Raw genomic sequence first — 15,221 nt, forward strand, 5'->3', positions numbered from 1 at the left:
CATTTAAAAATACAAACAGTCTACACACAAAACACACAAACACTAAATAATATTCCCAAATAGTTAACTTGCCCCAATACTTTTGAAAAAGACAATGTCCCAAGCAAAAAAACTTACTGATTCCTTTCAGCCACCAGCAAGGTGATCCTCTCCTCTCAGTGCTCCCACTGGAATGCAAAAGCCTATTATGGCTGGATGGTCTCACAGATAGAATGTAAGAACCATGATACCTACCTTGCATTTTTTAGACAGCAGAATGTGACAAATATACAAGGGTGTGAAGACTTTTACAAGGCACTGTAATACCATGCTCGGTTAGACTAAGGGCCCATCAAGCCCAGCATCCTGTTTCCAACAGAGGCCAAACCAGGCCACAAGAACCTTGCGAGTACCCAAACACTAAGAAGACCCCATGCTACTGATGCAGTTAATAGCAGTGGCTATTCGCTAAGTAAACTTGATTAATAGATTAATGGACTTCTCCTCCCAAGAACTTATCCAAACCTTTTCTGAACCCAGCTACACTAACTACACTAACCACATCCTCTGGCAACAAATTCCAGAGCTTTGTTGTCCGTTGAGTGAAAAAGAATTTTCTCAGATTAGTCTTAAATGTGCTACTTGCTAACTTCATGGAATGCCCCTAGTCCTATTACCTGAAAGTATAAATAACAGATTCACATCTTCTCGTTCAAGTTCCCTCGATTCTTCCAGCTTACAGCCAATTGATTTTTTTCACAAAACTATATTCATAGGTCTTTTCCCTGAAAAGGTACTCAAAATGATTTCCCCCCCCCAGACATGACAACTTTCATGTTTCTTTTTTTTTTTTCCCAAAAAGATGCATTTAAGTTTCTGAATTTTTGATTGCTTCATCTTTATGTGCACCTGCTGTAATCTTGATTCTAACTGGTTAACAGTCGGGCCGATACAGTACAGTGCGCTCCGGAGCACACTGTTAACGCGTTTTCCCTTACCCCTTATTCAGTAAGGGGCGGAAAACGTGCGTCCAACCGGCCGAACCTAATAGCGCCCACAACATGCAAATGCATGTTGAGGGTGCTATTAGGTATTTGCGCGCAATTCAGAAAGTAAAATGTGCAGCCAAGCCGCACATTTTACTTTCAGAAATTAGCGCCTACCCAAAGGTAGGCGCTAACTGCACAGAAAAGCAGTAAAAACTGCTTTTCTGTGCACCCTCCGACTTAATATCATGTGATATTAAGTCGGAGGTCCCGAAGAGTAAAAAAAGTAAAAAAAAAAAAATAATAATTTGAAGTCGGCCGGCGGCTGTCTGGTCGAAAACCGGATGCTCAGTTTTGCCGGCGTCCGGTTTCCGAGCCTGTGGCTGTCAGCGGGCTTGAGAACCGACGCCGGCAAAATTGAGCGTCTGTCAAACCCGCTGACAGCCGCCACTCCTGTCAAAAAGGAGGCGCTAGTAGACTCGGTAAAGTCCGCGGGAGAGCGGACTTTACAGAGTCCCGCGGGAGAGCGGACTTTACCGAGTGTTTGCAGGTTGGTTTGGGTTTGGTTTTTTTTTTTTTTTTTTTTAAGAAACAGCTTTTAAAAAAGGAGAAAAAGAATTACAGTTGACTGTACATATAAAGCTAGAATCTGAGCTCATTTTGGTAGATAATTTTTCAGCCTTCTAGGAAGTAGGAGGAAAAGGCTCTATTTCTAGAGCGAAACCACCATGGCTTTATTTGGAGGTCATTTAGGGCACCACAGGAATACAATCCATTATGCAGCCGGCACCCCAATAACAAAAACACAGAAGTCAGCTTTATCAATCTTTTGTAATGCATATGGACTAAATATAAGGAAACTGGTTCCTTCCATCAATGCATGTCAGTGAAGGAAAGGCCATTGCCGCATGGTAATAAGTACAAAAATTATACAAAGCACAGAAAAAGAACCAAAAAAGAGCATTTCCATCCCAGTCCTGCAGGGAGGGGTGGGCGAGTTAAGTCTCAGTCATTACACAATGGTGACAGCCAATAGTGGAGAGAGAATAATTAGATTGAGTGCTGTATAATATCTAGACTACTAAAGTGTAATAGGAAGCAAAGAGAAAGCCTTACATTGGCCATGCATCATCCAGGATAAAAAAAAAAGGTGCCCATCCTTATCTCCTAAGCAGTAGGGCTAATGACGATAGTAGCAATAGTGCTGAAATTTCAGGTGAAGATCAGACCCATGGTGAACCTATTCCAGCAGACAGAGCACCAAAGCTAATGAAAAAATTAAGATTATGTACAATTAGGTGGGCCCCTGAAGATAAAGAGCGCTGATACACTGCTACTTTTACACCAAAAAACCACCATTTAAATCTCTAGGGTATATGAAGAGCAAATATCAAAAGGAAAAGATGCAAAGGGCAATTGATAAAAATTTAAGATCCTTAAAAACCTGGAGGAGGCTCTCTAGCACAATGCAAGTTCCAAGAAGGGCATTAGCAGTAAAGTTTAGAGACTAGAACATTCCCAGCATTTTCTGGCTTATAAATGAGGCTCATTTCAGTCAAGCTTTGTGCAAAATAAACCCATTTGGAGACACTGCCCAAACCTAAAGCCTGTAATTAAAGGGTTCCAGAAGTGGATCCTGGTGCATGACCTCTGGCTGAGGGCTGTCATATTTCTCGCCAAATCACAGCCCAGTTTTTGTAAACTATGGAAAATAAAGCCCAAATTGAGCATGAAGGCTTATGCATCGTAGCTCAGTGCAAGGCAGCTCAAATTGAGCTGGAAGCCCAAAGGAGTTGGAGGAAGTGTCAAACCCAAAAATCAAGTTCTACTTCATCCAACACCTCGGCTGTGACAGGTGAGAAATCTACACCAGTTCTCTGACCTCACCAAAACTAGATTTCTTAATCATTGACAAATCTGAAATGCTACTTAAAAAAATGAAAACAATCTCTAAAATTTACAAACAGATTTGACCCAGCACAAAAAAAAAAGGCATCATAGGCTAAGATGATACAAAAGCACAGGGAGGATGGTACAGCCCACAACACCCCTTTTTAAAAAAAAACACACCATCTGTACCTGTTATTAGTGATTAACCTGAGAAATTCCTCACTTTAACAGACAAAGAGTCACTTGACAAGTTTAAATACAGAGTGGTGTCTTTTAGGAGACCATGCCACATATCTAATAAGGTGATATGTAATTAGGGTATGCTACTATACAGTGGCTTCCATGGTAACTGAAAAGTAATGTGAATCACCTTTACAAAAAGATTAAAAAAAAAAAAAAAAAAGATGGCCCTGTAATGTAATTTGATGCCACTTAGGGTTTTTGGTTTCTGAATGATGTGCTTTTCCTCTTTCTGGAACTTTTACACACTCCTCCCAACCCAAAAAAAAAAAAAAAAAATACATGAAGCTCAAAGTCTCAAACTGATTTGAAGAGCTCAGGTCATTGTTGTAAAAAAAAAAAAACCCTTCACAAATATGGAGATAAAACAAATAAGATTATACAGAAATCTAATTCATATGGCATATTTTATTAATCCTATCAGCAAGCAGCAGTAAAATGAATCTACTGAAGGAGGAAAAAAAAAAAAAGCACATGCTCAATTCATCAGAATGTCGTGTATTATAAGGACGTCTCCCTGCCAACACATGAAACTTATATCCCCTCCCTAAGCAGGTATATGAGCTTAATTAGCATGGATTATGGCAGCATGACAAGATGCTTTTCTCTGCAGTAACACATAGTGCATGTCTCCTTGGTTAAGACCAAAGAGTAAGGTTTGAGCCATGATACGAGGACTGTCCCTTCTTGGTGTTTTGGAGGAGACTGAAAACCTGTACAACACTGGGGGGGGGGGGGGGGGGGGGGGGGGGGAAATGAAGGAATAAAGGTTAATGCCCTGCCACCCGACCCCACTGGGGAAACAAGAATGTTAGGAACACAATCAAAGAAGGATTAACCCCTCCTGTTACAAAAGCTCCTTCCACTCCCCCCAAAACTAAACACTTCCTCAAAAATTCAGAGGGGCAAGCTTACAAAAATCCCATCCAAAAAAGAAAATAAGCAAATGTCACACATCTGATATTTTGCTGAGGTTTAGTGGGGAGAGTGGAGTTTCTTTCCCTAGTAAGCCAACTCAATTTTAGGGTTCAATTTTTTTTAGATGAGAACATGCCTGAGTATATGGCAGTTTACATTACAAATACATACAATAAACAAAGCCAACCAAAGAAGTGTGATCCTTCGTGGTTCATCTACTAATTCTACAAGTTTTACACATCTGACTAAAATTGTCTACATATCCCACCTTCCTACTGTCTATTACTAGAAATGGCAACTCTACTAGCAAGCACTTGATCAAGACACTAAATATATTACCCAAATTTTAATAAGATTTACTTAATTTAGAACAGTGACAAATTCACATTGTGGACTTCAACAGCTTCCAGTTTTTACTCAGAACAAGCTGGCATTGGGTTGGGGCTGGTTACAATGATTACATCCATCTTCTTGCAATCCTTGAAGAAAAGCAGTTGGCCATGCACATTTTAGCTCTGTTCACAGCCAGGTCACTTGCTTAATCCGGTAGTACAAACAGTCTTTTGTGTTAACCAATTCAAACAACATCTAAATGTCTTCCCATGCTTCAAAAGGATCACAAATCATGAATACCTTGTTATGTATTACTGTTTTAAAAAAAAAGTTGGTGTATGTCCCCTCACCCATTCCATCCCCTCCCACACACATATACACTTCTTGAAACTTTACACATTACCACAGTGTGCCTCTGAAAACAAAAGAAGTTTAAAATTAAAATTACCTTCCATTGATCTATTCCACTTGATGTTACTACACCCAGCTGAAGTACTAGAAGGAAAGACTAGATAGGCCGCATGGTCTTTTTCCACTGTCATGTTTATAATCTAGAGCCATTCCAGATAGAAGAATGTTATTAAAACTGTGGCTCAAACCCAAACAATGGGTCACTATCTGAAGACCCACTTGGGGGTGGGGAGGGGAGAGTAAAACAGGTCAGTCTAGTAGTTTGTGTGCACAGACTCAATTCTGTTTTGGCTTGGGTTTAAAAATTCCACTATATGGGTAGTTTAGAGTTCATACAGTAGCTTATTTTAGGAGAAAGGAGGTGGAGTGAACAGGAGTTTTTGATGTATTTTAGGATTATTTTATGTAATGCTGCTATCGGTTGTAATTTAAGTTTTATATATATTTTGATTGTTTATAATGTATTTATTGTTGTGAACCTTTGCGATGGAACCCCAGTGACGGTATATAAAACCCAAAGAAATAAAATAAATTCAGACTATAAAGCTGTGTAACAAAAACTGTTCAAAAGGTCTAAATGGAGAGTGATTCAATTTTAGGATAAGTGCCATAAGTTTGTCAAGGCTGTTACATGCAACACAAACAGAAAATAATTAGGGAACATGACATTAAAATAACGTTGGCCTACGATTTTCATGCTTTATGGCACTACATAGGCAAGGCAAAGTCTTATTTGGCTTGTTTTATTTAAAAATTAAGCTGTGGAGAAAGACTATGAAACATTTGTGTTGCTAGAAGCAAAGCTATTTCAACATTCATTATATTCCTCCTTCATCCAAACGTTTCCCCACTGTGCTCTTTATCTGAAGGCTGTAAATAAATATGGCCACAATTATAGTGTTATACACAAGAGATGGCTCTAAGAGAGCTACAGATGCTTTCAAATGTATATGATGAAAGGAAAAAAATGAGTGTTTGAATAAAAGGTACATGTCTCTTTATATACTGGATGCTGCTGCTATATTTAACAAACCGGGTTTCCTCAATGCTACATGTAAATAAACATTGTATAGAACCACCACAAAAATTGTTTCCCTAGAATGTCTTACCATTTAATCCCTCTGGAAAACAGTCAAGGGTTGCTCCCTGCAGAACTCTGATTTCAGTTACAAACATTCAAATTGGTTTTACACACACACACATGGCTTTTCAATAGTTTTCATTAATGAAGTAACTTAGATGAAAGAGTGTGTACTGACTAATGATACAATCAGTATGAGTGTATCATTAGTCAGTACACACTCTTTCACTGTTGCTTGAGAAGAGAAAAATACACTACATAATTTACATATTGCTACTGAAAGCTATATATTCGAGTAGTTAAAACTTTTGTCAAAGTTTCTAGAAGTTTTGACCAGCACACTGAGCATGCATTCTCTTCTTTTCTGTGATGCACTTGCCTCATGGATCGTGGAACTCCTCTATTTCTTACTTTTTCCTCGACAGTTTCAGGTTTTTTTCCCCCAGGTTTCCTCATCTGGTCCCCCTTCGTGGTCGGTGCCTCCTTGGAGTGGTAGGTAATTTTTGGCTTTTTTAACTTTGCGGTCAATTCCAGACTTATCACCTTATGGTGACTGCCGGTCATCGACCGAACGCTGGATGTTTTTTCATGGCAACCGGTTTTCGTGGGTGCTCCCAGTGCTCGCGGACCATGTCCATCACGGATCCGCATGAGGTTTGCATCCTCTGCCTGAGGGGGCCTCGCACGACGTCCGTGGGTGTCGTCTGTGTGACCAGATGACGCCCAAAGGCCGTTGGGCGCGCCTTGACAAGATGGAGAACCTTTTCAGTTCTTCAAAGTCTGCTGCTTCCAATCATGCGTCAGAACCATTGTCTCTGAGATGTTGAAGGGAGCCTCTTAATACATTCCCTCTCGCCATTCCTCTCGCTAGCTCTTCAAAGGATAGCGGGAACGGTGACAGATCCTCTGTGATTTCACTGCTCTCCCAGACATCAGGGTCCTCTGCCTTCTCTGCACCGGGGAAAGACCAGGCCAAGCACAGTGGGAGATCTGCAAGCATCGCCAGTCACTGCCGGCACACTGCTCCAGTTCGGCATCAGCAGCTGCCACTGAAGTGACACCGGCCATTGGAGGGCTCATCCCTGATGCCCTGGAGTCCCAGGGGTTCAGATATCTGTGCCAGGCGCTGTGCCACCTTGGAGACCCAAGTAAGAGCTGTTGACACCTTGTCCCCCCCTCCCTCAGTCCTGGCCACTCCAGACTTTCAGGAGGAGCTGGTCCACAGGATGCAGTTTGTGGTGCTCAAAGCACTTCAGAGCATTGAGCTGCCAGCACCCATACCGATGCCCAAGCCTCCGCTGATTTTAGCACCTCTGCTGGAGCGTCTGGATGTCCTTTTAGGCGTCCTACTGATGCAATCGGTGCCCAAGGGGCCTTCAGTTCCCCAACAGCCACTGATGCTCCCCACCAGAATGATCCCGATCCTCCGAGGAGGAAGATACAGTTGGTACCATTTTTCCCAGACCACGGTTCCCCGAGCCCCTGCCTTCTCCAGCCTACCACAGCCTCTGGTCCCTTCAATGCCAGGAGAACCACAGATTCCTGCAATGCCCTCAAGGGCCTTGCCCACGTCACGCTGGCCCTAGTGAGGAGGAAGGGCCTTATGACCCTCGGTGAGATGATTCCACAGAGTTGTCCTCTGATTACTCCGACAACCTCCTCTCGGAGCCCTCCCAGCCAGAGGAACAGCACCAAGGATCTGTCCTTTGCGGGGTTCGTCGGGGCCATGGCTGAAGCCATTCTCTTTCAGTTACTCACGGAGAAGGATGCACGACATAAGATTCTGGAAATTCCAGTTCGTCAACGCTCCTAAGGAGATCGTGGCAATTCCCATTCATAACATCTTCAAGGACCTCCAGATGTGGGAGCAACCTATTTTATCTCCCCTGTCAACAGAAAGGCTGATGCCACCTATTTGGTGCAGCAAGCTGTGGGATTTGAGAAGCAGCATCTTCCCGCTGGTTGTGGAGTCCATCCTGAAGTTGGTCTAGTACTCCTCCACACACACCTCTGCCCCATCCCCCGGGGTGAAAGCATAGGGAGCTTGATGCTTTGGGCAGGAAGGACTTCCAGGGCGCTAGGCTGGTCGCCCTTATTGCCGCCTACCAGCTAAACATGACCCAGTACATCAGGAATCTCAGGAAATGGGTCCAGGACCTCGCAGAGGGCTTGCCACAACAGTAACAAGAGGCACTCTTGGCCACTGTCCTGCTGAGTCTAGAAGCTGGCAAGCATGAGGTGCGTTCCACCTCTGATGTCTCTGAGAACGGCCCGCATGGCCATAGTGGGCACAGGCGCCCGGAAAATGGCCTGGCTTGGCTCATATTTTCTGACCTCCGTCCAGAGGTGCAGGAAAGGCTTGTGGACCTCCCCTGTACAGGTGAAAACCTCTTTGAGGATAAGGTCCGGGATGCGGTAGCGCAATTGAAGGACCACCATAACACCCTTCAACGGCTTTCCGCCAGCACCTCCGATGCCCCATCCTCAGCCAAGAAATCCTCCAGGCCAAGATCCTGGAAGCCCTTCTACAGACAGAAAATATTATCCTCTTGTGCTCATCTGCCACGCAGCACTCCAGGGGCCGCCCTTGCCAGCAGCGAGTACCCAGATCCCAGCAAGCCCCGGCTACAGGCTTTTGACTGGCAGTGAGGGAGCAAAAGTCAGTCGAGCGTAGCACTGACACCTGATCCCCCAGTAGGAGGCAGGCTCCTAGGCTTCGCCCATCGCTGGGAGGATGTTACATTGACCATTGGGTCCTTGCCATCATTCGTCAGGGGTAGTGTCTCAACAACTTCAGTCAACTCCCAGAGACCTCCCCCCCCCCCCCCCCATGTCCATCTTGGGGTTTGTCCATCCAACAAGTCATTCTTCAAATGGAGCTCTCCGCTCTTCTTGTAGCAGGCTCGGTAAAACTAGAGCCCTCTGCCCTGCTGGGGGGCAAGGAACTGTTCGAGGTACTTCCTCATTCCCAAGAGAAATGGTGGCTTGCACCCCATACTCGACCTCAGGGCACTGAACTTTCTCTTGTGAGAAGCTTGTTCAATTTCTGTACTGTTAACCGACTTGATATCTTGTGAAGAAGGTCGGTATATAAAAATGTTTAAATAAAGATAGTCTCTCTGGGCACACCAATTCCCCTCCTCAAAAGAGGAGACTGGCTTTGCTCCCTTGACCTAAATGACACTTACATGCACATAGCCATTTTCCCCGACTATAGAAAGTATCTCCGCTTTGTGATGGGGAATGCCCATTACCAGTACAGGGTGCTGCCTTTTTGGTTGGCCTCAGCCCCCCCGTCTTCACCAAATGACTGGCAGTGGTACCAGCCTATCTTGGACATCAGGTGGTGCATGTTTTCCCGTACCTAGACGACTGGTTGGTCAAGAGCAATTCCCACGCAGGGGCCCTGAGCACTCTAGCCCTAACAGTGCAGATGCTACAGGCCTTGGGGTTTGTTATCAACTACCCCATGTCTCACCACTTCCCATCTCCTCAGCTGGACACAACAGGCAAAAGCGTTTCTGCCCTGAGATCGGGCTCTCACCCTCGCCTCACTGACAGCCTTTGTCCGCAACAGCCGGCAGGTATCCACCTTCCTTCTGCTCCGACTACTAGGCCACATGGCGGACTCCCTCCATGTCACCCCTCTCGCCTGCCTGTGCATGTGGAGGGCTCAATGGACCTTGCGATGGCAATAGCGACAGGCCTCCCAGGACCTGAGACTCACGTCAGTCACAGAACCTCTACGAGTTTCTCTATCCTAGTGGGAAGACCTCTCCAACTTGGAGAGGGGTCTTCCCTTCCAAACTACTCCACCTCAGATGATCTTCACAGATGCCTCTCCTCAGGGCTGGGGAGCCCATGTGGACGGCGTCCACACGCAGGGTCTCTGGACCACCTCTGAAGCCTGCTGTCAGATAAACCTCCTGGAGCTTCAGGCGATCTATTACACCTTGTGAGCGTTCAGGTTCTCTTACAAGGAAGTCCTGATCCGGATGGGCAACCAAGTAGCAGTGTGGTATATCAACTAGCAGGGCGGCACTGGCTCATTCCTTCTGTCACGAGGCGGTGCAAGTGTGGACCTGGGCCCTGTCACAGGGGATGTCTCTGCGAGCAACATACTTGCCAGGACAACTCAACGCACTGGCGGACCGCTTAAGTTGGTCCTTCCAGCCACACGAATGGTCTCTCAACCCGGTGATAACAACCAAGCTATTTTGCCGGTGAAGTACGCCGGATGTGGACCTCTTTGCCTCCCCTCCGCTAGGGGAGGGGCCTGCTGTATGCGTACCCCCCCCCCCCCTCTCCTCTTGAAGAGGGCTGCTGAAGCTTCAACAGGACAGAGGGACCATGATTTTTATGGCACTGTTTTGGGCCCAGACAGATCTGGTTCCCGCTTCTAAAGGACCTGTCAGTACGGGCCCCTATTCGGCTGGGGACGGCGTCCAATCTCATCGCGCAGAATCAGGGCACCCTGCACTATCCAAACCCCCGAGCGTTGGCTCCGACGGCTTGGATGTTGATGTTCAGCCTTCCGAGATGCCACCAGCACCTGGGCTGTGTCTCCCAGGTGCTGGTGGCATCTCAGAAGCCTTCCACCGGGAAGACCTGCAGCTTAAAGTGGAAAGATTTTCCATCTGGTGTGCGGGACATGGCTTGGATCCTCTCATGTCCCCTTCCCCAGCTGTTTGACTACCTGTGGCACCTCTCCGAGTCTGGGCTTCAAACCAGCTTGGTCAGGATTCACCTTCGCGCTGTAAGTGTGTACCATCGGGGTGTTGCGGGCACCCCCGTTTCAGTGCAGCCTTTAGTTGGCCGTTTGATGCGGGGCCTCCTCTTGCATCTTGGGACCTCAACATTGTCCTAGCACAGTTCATATGCCCTCCCTTTGAGCCGCTGCAATCCTGCGATCTGAAGTTCCTCATCTGGAAAGTTATATTCCTGGTGGCAATCACTTTGGCTCATAGAGTCAGCGAGCTTCAGGCTCTGCTTACGTACCCAACATACAAGAGGTTCTTTCATGACAGTGTGGTCCTGCGTACACATCCTAAGTTCCTGCCCAAGGTTGTGACTGATTTCCACCTAAATCAGCCCATAGTCTTACCCACCTTCATTCCATGGCCTCATTCCCACCCAGGGGAACGGGCTCTTCATACATTGGACTGCAAAAAGGGCATTGGCTTTCTATTTAGATTGCACAGTCGGCCACAGGCAGTCCACTCAGCTCCGTGTCCTTTGATAACAACAGGCTAGGAACAGCAGTGGGTAAACAGACCTTGTCTAACTGGCTGGCGGATTGCTTCGCCTTCTGCTATGCGCAGGCGGGTCTTCAGCTAGCTGGCAGAGTAAAGGCTTGCTCTGTGCGGGTTACGGCAAAATCGGTGGCTCATTTGCGTGTAGTCCCTATCGTCGAAATTTGCCGTGCCACAACCCAGAGTTCTCGTCACACGTTTGTGGCTCATTATTGCTTGGACAAAGATGGATGTCAGGACAGTGCCTTCACTCAATCCATCCTGCACAACCTCTTCCAGACCTGAACCCAACCCTTCCTGTCTGTGCCTCTTGTGGGAACCAGACAGTCGCCTACTGGCCCACAGCGCCATAGTTGTTGTGCCTGCTGGCACTTTGTTCGGTCGCTGTGGTCTAGCCTGTGAACAGGGACAGCCTGGAGCTTGGTACTCACTCATATGCAACTACCACCATCCTGCTTGTCCTAGGAGAAAGCGCAGTTGCTTACCTGTAACGGGTATTCTCCCAAGACAGCAGTATGTTAGTCCTCAGGAATCTCACCCACCTCCCCACAGAGTTGGGTTCTCCTTAGGGTTTGTTGATTTATTTTTCGCTTGTATTTTCTTCTGTTACAAGACTGAAGGGGGACCTCGCGTGGATAAGCGGCATGCTGGGCATGCTCAGTGTGCTGATCAAAGCTTCTAGAAACTTTGACAAAAGTTTTCCGTGTCGGGCTCCATCGGATTAACATCCTGCTGTCCTAGGAGAACACCTGTTACAGGTAAGCAACTGCACTTTCTTTTTCTCCTTTATATTATCATCAAGAGGTCTGGAGCAGGATGTGAAAAAGTGAAATCAGAACAAAAAGCACTACAAACTTCTACATCCAGTTTTCCCTCACACACACACATAGGGTAATGCTTTTGTTTTCCTCTCTTCCACATACATGTTATAAGAAAAAAAACCTTCAAATTATTAGCTGAAATTAACATGCTTGTTTATGCATAGAAAACTCTTGCTTCTGGAAGCCTCAATTCAAATATGAGTAAAGTGAATGTTCCATACCAAATTCCAGTTGTGGTCAAAATCACCAACATATTTAAAAACAAACGTGTTCAAGTGTGAACACATCCAAGGTGAGCCCAGAGACAATTTAAGAACATAAGAAATTGCCATATTGGGTCAGACCAAGGGTCCATCAAGCCCGGCGTCCTATTTCCAACAGGGACCAATCCAGGCTACAAGTACCTGGCAAATACCCCAACACTAAGTAGTTAGTCTCTTTCTGGTCCAGAATACATGCTGAAAGCATCAGTTTGTTTTGAGAAGTTTCAGTGTACAATTAAGAAATAAGTCACTAGAAATACCGTGCTGTTTTTAGAGAAATTATTTAGACTGCATCAGTGCTAAAAATAACATTACACATATTTAGGTCCTCCCCTTTACCAATGAGAATAGTTTCTCCACCCAGAACAGCAGTGCTTTCATCCAAGACATTTTTTTTAAATTGCTATGACGACCCACATTATATTTGGCTCTTCTAGCCTTATCCAAGGATTCCTAAATTGTGGATCTGGCTCTGCTGGGGGGATCCTAGAAGCCTTGCAGGTATCATAACATAACCACCCAACTACAGTTTGACTATATCTCCCTGAGTTTATCAAACTCTGGAGGCGAGAGGCGTTTGATTTTTTTATCCTAAGGATTATTCTGACTCATAATTCAGGACACTAAACACACCCATGAGAATGCAGGAAAAAGAGAATCAGTACTGTATGTAATTCAAACCTTTTCTGCATGAATTCAGTTTCAATCTATATACATGATGTGGAATTTAAATGACTTCATACAAGTTAATTCAACTTCATGTCCTTTAGACCCTTAAAATGAGTGTGGCTATAAAAAAGTAGGTTTGAAGTAACTTCTAAAAAAAAAAAAAAAAAAATTGATTGCTTCTTCAAAAAGAAAAAATAGCTTAGAAGAGGACTGAAGCACTTTTGAAAAGTAAAAAAATAAATAAAAGTCACTTTACGAACTGAATACAAAGCCAACAGTTTAAAAAGCAATATTTAAATTTGTTAGATACCCATTTCTTTTCTAAACACACAAATATATTCACATCTTATTTAAAACCCATACAACCAATATAAAAGCTAGTTAAAAACCAGATCTCTCTTTCCTATGTTTTCATACTTTTTACATTCAGAAAACGATCGAGGTGGAGTAGCAGCCTAGTGGTTAGAGCAGCGATCTACAAACCAGGGTTCAAATCCCACTGCCACTCCTTGTGACCCCTGGGCAAATCCCTGTTTCCCCAGGTATAAACTCTCTGGGGATAGAGAAATACCTACATAATCTGCTTTGAAAAGCAGAATATAAAATAAAACTTTGATCCGTAAAATCCCATTTATGAAAGGAACACAAAGTGATGCATTCTACTGGAGACTACCACTTTCTAGATTTAACAATAACCTGCATTAGATACCTTATAGGAGTGCTGCAAATTTAGTCCCCAGTCAGCTCTGCTGGCCTAAAACTGTTCCCCCCACCTCTAGGTCCTTGCTTTTTTTTTTTTTTTTTAATTCTAGAGCCTGCATGATCCTTTTGCACGTTTTAAACGGGGGAAGGGGGGGGGGGCAGAGAGGCCTATACTGGAGCCCTGCGCTTCCCCCGCACGTTTATAAGCCGTTCACCACCTCCGAGTTTAAAGAGAGGAGGAATGTATTTCCCGCCTAGGAGACCTGGTGCTGAAGGCGGGCTAAGACTTTGCTGTTGCTTATTGAGATTTCTATAGGCCCTCTACCTACCAGTACGATGCCCTTGCGAGAGTCTGCAAGCGCGCGCGCATACCCAAATAATTTGCTACATGCGCAGGGCACTCCTATTTATACAGTCCACACATATATGTAATTATATAATCTCATGAGATAACCTGGCAGGGAAACAATCGTGAAACTGAACACAGAGAAACCAAACAGCAGCCGCAGCGCCCCCTTCGCCCAACTTAATATTGGGGGGGGGGGGGGGGGGGGAGGGGGAGAAGAGAATAAAAAAAAAAAAAAGTTAAAGGAAAAAAGTTGCAGCGACTCACCCGGGCCGGCCAGTGCGGGTAGCCCTTCATCTTGGCGAAGACCAGGTCCCCGACCTTATACTCTCGCTGCCTGTTGGAACGGGACATGGTGACCACCCCCCGCACCACACACACGCGCACAGCTTGAGGGGGGGGTGGGAACCACCGCCTCCTCTTTCCTTCACTCCCCCACCCCCAAAAACACTAACGACGGCGGGAGGCTGGAAGGAGAGTAAAAGGCGCGCGCGAGACGGGAGGGGAAACCAAAATTTGAAGGGGAGGGGAAAAAAAAACCCAAAGCACGTACGAGTCCACTTCGCGGGCGCCGAACGCACAAAACAAATTAAATTAAGAAAAAAAAAAGGCTATATGAGCGTTCCAGGTAGTAAACAACGATACTAATATCGTGATGCGAGTGGAAGAGCAAGGCCCCGCGCGCGCGCGCTCTTTCTCTCTCGCGCCCTCCCTCCCTGGGTTGCTAACGGCCGGAGCTGCTCCTGCGCGGCCGCTGCTAAGGAGGGCGCAGACGGTGGCCACAACGGGACACGAAGCGATGGCAGCGAGCAGCAACACCTCCTCTTTTCGCGCTCTCTTTCCTGTTTGTTCTTTTCTTTATGTTTTCTTTGCTGGCTTTTCGGCTAAAGCGAGTGGGCGGTTGTTTGTGTTCGAAAAGCGATTGGTGTTTTTTTTTTTAGCTTCCTGCTGCCCTTCGTCTCCCCGCCTCCTTCACCCCGTGAAATCGGGGCTCGACTAGCAGTGCCTATCTGGCTATCCTCCTCCCCCTTCCCCCCTCCCCTCCCCCTCCCGCCCTCGTCCCCCTCCAACTCCGCCGGGGATCTGGCACGCAGTTTTCCGACGCAGACTAAAGAACCGAGGTCGGACTGAAGCGATCGAGAGGGTCACAATCGAATCGTTCCATTTGACAGTGACACTTTCGTGACGTCACTTTCTGGCTGGACTTGGGGTTCTCCGTTTATACTTTTTGCAGTTTTTTTAAATGTTACGGTTTTTTCTTGATTATTTTATAGATGTATTTCTTTTTTTGGTGGAACTAACACTCCTTTCATGAGGTCTCTGCATTTAA

At 45.8% G+C, this 15,221-nt stretch overlaps 1 protein-coding gene across 12 annotated transcripts in view; it reads right to left on the reverse strand.

Annotated features, from left to right (window-relative positions):
• The window catches only part of HDGF (heparin binding growth factor), a 142,552-nt gene extending 127,650 nt beyond the window's left edge, over positions 1 to 14,902 (reverse strand). For 4 of the 12 annotated variants that reach the window (XM_029581177.1, XM_029581174.1, XM_029581176.1 and 1 more), the window contains exon 1: positions 14,159 to 14,901. In XM_029581177.1, coding sequence (XP_029437037.1) covers positions 14,159 to 14,245 — 87 coding nt within the window. In that variant the 5' untranslated portion in view covers positions 14,246 to 14,901. Of the gene's footprint in view, positions 1 to 14,158 lie in introns of all 12 variants that reach the window. The other 8 variants (XM_029581181.1, XM_029581178.1, XM_029581182.1 and 5 more) reach the window with 3 other exon arrangements.
• Positions 14,903 to 15,221: the final 319 nt, after the last annotated feature.

The sequence above is a fragment of the Rhinatrema bivittatum genome, chromosome 16 (assembly GCF_901001135.1).
Source record: "Rhinatrema bivittatum chromosome 16, aRhiBiv1.1, whole genome shotgun sequence".
NCBI lineage: Eukaryota > Metazoa > Chordata > Amphibia > Gymnophiona > Rhinatrematidae > Rhinatrema > Rhinatrema bivittatum.